The sequence below is a fragment of the Lactuca virosa genome, chromosome 9, assembly GCF_052849685.1.
Source record: "Lactuca virosa cultivar CGN04683 chromosome 9, Lactuca_virosa_CGN04683_v6, whole genome shotgun sequence".
NCBI lineage: Eukaryota > Viridiplantae > Streptophyta > Magnoliopsida > Asterales > Asteraceae > Lactuca > Lactuca virosa.
This window is the reverse complement of record NC_136434.1, coordinates 94,811,007-94,816,780: the sequence shown is the minus strand read 5'-3', so window position 1 is coordinate 94,816,780 and position 5,774 is coordinate 94,811,007. Positions and strand designations below refer to the sequence as shown.

At 37.5% G+C, this 5,774-nt stretch overlaps 2 protein-coding genes across 2 annotated transcripts; one reads left to right on the top strand and one right to left on the bottom strand.

The window, feature by feature from the left end:
- The first annotated feature begins 340 nt into the window (after positions 1-340).
- On the top strand, positions 341-2,719 carry LOC145138695 (putative receptor protein kinase ZmPK1). The gene has a single exon (XM_079072735.1). The coding sequence runs from the start codon at positions 376-378 to the stop codon at positions 2,716-2,718; it is 2,343 nt and encodes a 780-aa protein (XP_078928861.1). The 5' UTR covers positions 341-375; the 3' UTR covers position 2,719.
- Positions 2,720-3,092: 373 nt separating this feature from the next.
- On the bottom strand, positions 3,093-5,510 carry LOC145140949 (uncharacterized). Its single transcript, XM_079074322.1, has 8 exons — positions 5,276-5,510; positions 4,819-4,968; positions 4,435-4,614; positions 4,254-4,342; positions 3,989-4,053; positions 3,707-3,809; positions 3,488-3,601; positions 3,093-3,391 (listed from the first exon to the last, which is right to left on the bottom strand). The coding sequence occupies exons 1-8, from the start codon at positions 5,412-5,414 to the stop codon at positions 3,269-3,271; spliced, it is 963 nt and encodes a 320-aa protein (XP_078930448.1). The 5' UTR covers positions 5,415-5,510; the 3' UTR covers positions 3,093-3,268.
- Positions 5,511-5,774: the final 264 nt, after the last annotated feature.

Below are 5,774 nucleotides of genomic sequence, written 5' to 3'. Positions count from 1 at the left end.
CACATGGAAACATTTATACTAAGTTTGACAAAATGTGGCTCTGATTAGAAACAGAATAGATTAATGAACCGTTGACATAATAAAAGAAATTACCACCAACTAGGACATAAATGATAATTCATAATATATTTCATGTCAGAATCTTTCATTGTATCTAATATAACAAATTTTAAACACATAGAACAAAGTCGTTAGTATTAAGAAATGTAAAATACAAGGATTCAGGTGATACATGCACGCCCTACCCCGAATAAATAATTAACACTTCCAAACGCAAAGTCTTCGCTCTTCACTAAACAAAGTAAGCTGTTTACTGAAAGAATTAAACAGCCAAGCATGACGAAAAGAGTCTTTCTCCTCCTCTTCTGTTGCTTAATGAGATCTTCCGTATCAAAGAACACAATTCAGGATCATCTTTATAGAGGCTCGTTTCTCTCCGTAGATGATGATTCACACTTCATAACCTCCCCTGACAACACTTTTACCTGCGGCTTCTATGGCTTTCAAACCAATGCTTACTGGTTTGCAATCTGGTATACAAACTCCAAAGAACGTACTGTGGTTTGGACTGCAAACAGCAACAAACCTGTCAATGGCCATGGCTCAAAGTTAACACTTGAGACAAATGGTGCCATGGTTTTGACCGATGTGGATGGCACGTTTGTGTGGGAGACCAACCCAACGTCCACGGATGTAGATAGAGCAGTGCTGCTTAATACAGGTAATCTAGTACTTATGAACAACAAAGATCAGATTCTTTGGCAAAGCTTTGACTATCCAACTGATACTCTTTTGCCTTCTCAATCATTAACAAGGAGCAAAAGCTTGATATCTGCTTTCAGAAAAGAAAGTTTTCAACCTGGGTATTTTAGTTTGAGCTATGGTAGTAATAACGTTTTAACAATGTTTTACGATGGCCCAGAAATATCAAGTGTCTACTGGCCTAGTCCTGATCCAAGTTTTAATGTTTGGGCCTATGGAAGAACCCCTTTTAACAATAGCAGATACGCATTCTTTAACGATCTCGGTGTGTTTAACTCAAGCGACGGGTTGCAATTTAATTCTTCAGATATGGGTTTTGGGATCAGAAGGAGGCTGACAATGGACTATGATGGTAATCTCAGATTTTATAGCTTGAATGAGTCGACAGGATTATGGTCGATCTCGTGGCAAGCTATATCACAACCCTGTAATATTCATGGAATCTGTGGGAGAAACGGGATTTGTGTTTATGGAGACAAACCTGAATGTTCATGTCCACCACACTATGAGTGGAGTGACCCTAATGATTTAGGTCAAGGTTGTAAGCCTACTTTCAGCAATACATGTGGAAAGTCAGCAACGTTTGGATTTGTGCCGATGCAACATACCGATTACTACGGCTTTGATCTAAATTTCTCATCGCGCATTTCGTTTGAATCGTGTAGAGACATCTGCTTGGGTGATTGTCGTTGTGAAACATTTGGTTACAGGCTAACAGGTGAAGGTACATGCTATGTTAAAAGTGACCTTTTCAATGGATACCAGTATCCTAGTTTCCCAGCAACCATGTACTTCAAAGTACCAATAGGCATGGAAGCTCCCGAATCTGCCTCAATCCTTAATGGTTCAAAGGCCATATGTACAAAAGTCCCAGTCATGTTGGGTTCTCCATCTATGTATAAATCACCTGCTGGAAAGGTGAAGTGGGTTTATCTTTACTCGTTTGCTTTAGCTATTGGTTTAGTTGAAGCTTTGGTCATCTTATTGGGCTGGTGGATATTTTATGGAAACAACGCATTGGTAAACAGCCTAGAAGAAGGGTATCGTATGGTATCTAGTCAATTTAGAGGGTTTAGTTATAAAGAGCTGTTGAAGGCGACACAGAACTTTAAGGAGGAGATAGGCCGAGGAGGATCAGGAGTTGTGTATAAAGGGATTCTGGAAGACGAAAGGGTGGTGGCTGTGAAAAGACTGGGAGATGTGAGCGAAGAAGGTGGTGAGTTTTGGACAGAAGTCAGCACCATTGGTAAAATCAATCACATGAATCTAGTGAGAATGTGGGGATTCTGCTCTCAGAGAAAACACAAACTTCTAGTTTATGAGTATGTAGAAAATCAATCTCTTGACAAAAGATTGTTCTCCTCGAGTGTTCTTCAATGGAAAGAAAGGTTTAAAGTTGCCATCGGGATAGCAAAGGGTTTGGCTTATTTACACCATGAGTGCCTAGAATGGGTGATTCATTGTGATGCTAAGCCAGAAAACATTCTTTTAGATAAGACGTTCGAAGCAAAGATTGCAGATTTTGGTCTGGCGAAGTTGACTCAAAGAGGTGGTCAAAACTCGGAGTTTACTAGGATTAGAGGAACAAAAGGATATATGGCTCCAGAATGGGCTAGCAACCTTCCTATCACAGCGAAAGTTGATGTCTACAGTTACGGGGTTGTTGTTTTAGAAATGGCAAGGGGAATTCGACTTTCTAATATTGTTGTTCAGGAAGGGGAAGAGGAAGAAACCGAGCTTATGAGGTTTGTAAGGGTCATGAAAACGAAGCTTCAAGGAGAAGAAATGGAGTCATGGACTGAAGAGATGATTGATTCGAGGTTGGGAGGATTGTTTAGTAGGAAGCAAGCTGTAAAACTTGTTGAGATTGGTGTAAGTTGTGTGGACGAAGACAGAAATAAAAGGCCTACAATGGATTCAGTAGTCCAAGTTCTAATTGATTGCGAGCCTGAGTAGAGTCGCTAAAAAGAATTGCATTTTACTGTTTATGAAAATGTTTGTATTACACTTTCCTTGGTTGATGCTGCTTCAAATAATAAAAAGTTTTATTGGTTGATGCTGCTCCAAGAAAAAAAAAACTTTCTTTTGTTGTCCTTTACTTAATTGCAACTCCCGGCTTCTTTGGTCAAAGGTTTAGATCTACTTTGGCAGCCTCCCGCTCAAAAGCATGGAGGAATATTAGTTTGTATATATGTATATTAGACTCATATATTATATATTATTTGTTATGTGTTGTAGTGCTAAGTCAATGTTGGTATTATGTAACTATTTATACTTGGAAAGAGAATTGGTATCCATTATGGGAAAATACGCGTGATAAATCCTCGAGATTAACAGAAACTTGCAATAATTTTCTTTTATTTCCTGAAATTATTCATACATTTCTTCATGCTAGAGCCCAATTAATCAAGAAATAGAATAAAAAGGCAATCTTAAAACGGTTGTCATGATGTATATTGACAACAAACTTATAGTCTCTAAGTCCGCAACTATCCAACAATAAATATTAAACTGCAACATCTGCATACGATGCAAATGCCTCTTCCACATGAATAACATCTCCAACATTGATAACCTTTCTCCAACCATTATCAATATTCTCGCACACCATCATTTGCCCAAGGTAAACCTACAAATTTTATTCATTTAAATGAATAAGGAAGATTATACACATGGATTCTTACTTTCTTACAACTAGGATAAAATGTGGGGACATGTAACTCACCCTGCCCTTGTATTTTGTGGGGTTCACTTCCAAGACTTTGGCCGATCGGAACTTCATCATGGTTGCAGTTGGTTCACTCCCTTCAGTCGCGTCCTCTTGATTGATTGTAGGCACCTGAGAAAAGGTTTTTGAATTAAATGAATATACATGTTCAACTTTTCAAAATAATAAAAAAATATATTTTAATATGACAAATGTGTTATCGACTTATTGCAATACCTTACAACGTGGGCAAAGCATGACGCCTTTAAAAGTTAACCCGTTAATTTTGATATGTTTCCAGAGGTCCTCAGCAAACGATTCACAACCATCTACATAGATGCTGCATGAGAAATTCGTTATGCAAAAGCCAAAGATATGTTAATTGTTAGTACTTTTGACTTAATGCAGAAAGACTCTTTTTTTTTTTTCAAGTGTTTCCCAAATCGGCTGTAATTTTCTCAAATATTTTAAATTTCATTATCCAGATAAAATTTTAAAACAATGTAATGAAAGACATACTTGGGCCTAAACCGGTTTATGTTGACGGATTCTTTTAACTGTTCATTCACAGCATCCAAAGAGGCCTGCAGAATTCAACATTTACAATTATGACATCACATGACAGAACCAGTTGTACTGTACTGCCTTGGGGTGCATTGGGACAAAATTACAATTCTTTTCCCATCCAAAAAGGTGGAAGAAAGACTTGTTTAGATCTCTTATATGTGAAAAAAGACGTAAATACCCTCTTCTTGAATAACAAAAAGCCAGCTTTAGGGCTAACCTGGGATGCTAAAAGGATGGGGAAAGCATCTGTAAATTTAACATTGAATCCGGGAGCAAATAAAGGGTCAACCGGTCTAGTCTCGGTCTCTACATACAAAAAACACAAGTTAATTTCTATATTATTATGCATCAACATCAATTTCCAAAAACATATTTTGAAAAAATGTGATGGATTTTACCTTCATTAAAGCGCACCAATCGGGTAGGTTTTCCAAGAAATTCAGTGAACCATTTTGCAGCCTCGTCTCCTTCATCCAAGGCTGACCCGCACCACTCCCAGACCGAAATCCCATCTGACCGTAATGATGGTTTGGTTAATGAGATCTTGAGCTCGGTAGTCATCCCGGGCCCACGTACCACTGCCCTAACAATATCAAATCAATTCTTCCACCAAAATGAATGGGAAAATGCTTGTGAAATTTAGAATTTTTTTTGTTACATTCTTATTAAATTTTGTAATTTGTGACATTTAGTGATGACATCGCTTTTTGGTGATGCGGAAGAGAAGCAATTTGATGAAACAGTAAGAAAGTTTTTAGTTTTGTTAAGGAAGAAAGATATACCCAAGTAAGAAGTTTTTTTGGGCTCCCAATCCAAAGAGAAAGCTTCCATGGGCATCTCCACTTGAACTAGAGCAAGCTTTGGTTCAACCCTTTGAGTGCACGCTCTGCCTTTTGAGTTTATAACTACCCAATGACGATCCCACACAAACCCTGTATCAAAATAAAATCTAACAAATTTATTGATTGATATGCTGTTAGCAGAGGTGCAAGTGAACATGCAGAAAGTAGCACCTGGTTAAGCAAGCTACAGAGGTAAAATCGGGACAAGTTTAACCCCTTTTGGGTTGAACAACAAAATCACGTAATGAAAATTAATGACTTTTACGAGTTGCATCCAGAGGATCTAAACTTTTAGGTGGAATTGAATCTTTTCTACTGAATTTGGAGATTGGATTTTTCACTGCATGTATAAAAATTGCAAAGGATTGAAAGTTGAAACTGGAGGGACGAAGTTTACCGGTGGGAGAAAGGGGTGCTTGTGAAACGGAAATGGCCTTGCATGATTTAATTGGATGAATGAAGATCGATTTGACCGTCGGTGATCCTCCGGCAGCAGCTGTTGCGGCTGAGCCTCCGTCTGCTCTCACTTCCGTCATCTCTTTTACTTTCTCACTCTCTCTTGATGCTTGGTGTATAGTGGATAATATAGAGGTGGAAAGTGTGGAATCTTGCTAAAAATGTTAGGTGCAATTGAATGTTTGGTCACTTTGGTGTGCGAGGACAGAATAATAAAGTGGGGGATTCCATTACAACGACAAAGGAATAGAAAAATGATTATTTTAAAACGTGATTTGTTAAAGCATTTACAATTTATAATTTATAATATTTAATAATTTAAAACGTGATTGGTTATAGCATTTATAATTTATAATATTAATAATTTTGGTGGTTTATTATTATTAAAAAGAAATTAGAACTTAGAAAAGGACTATAAATATAACAAAATATCTTTTGTT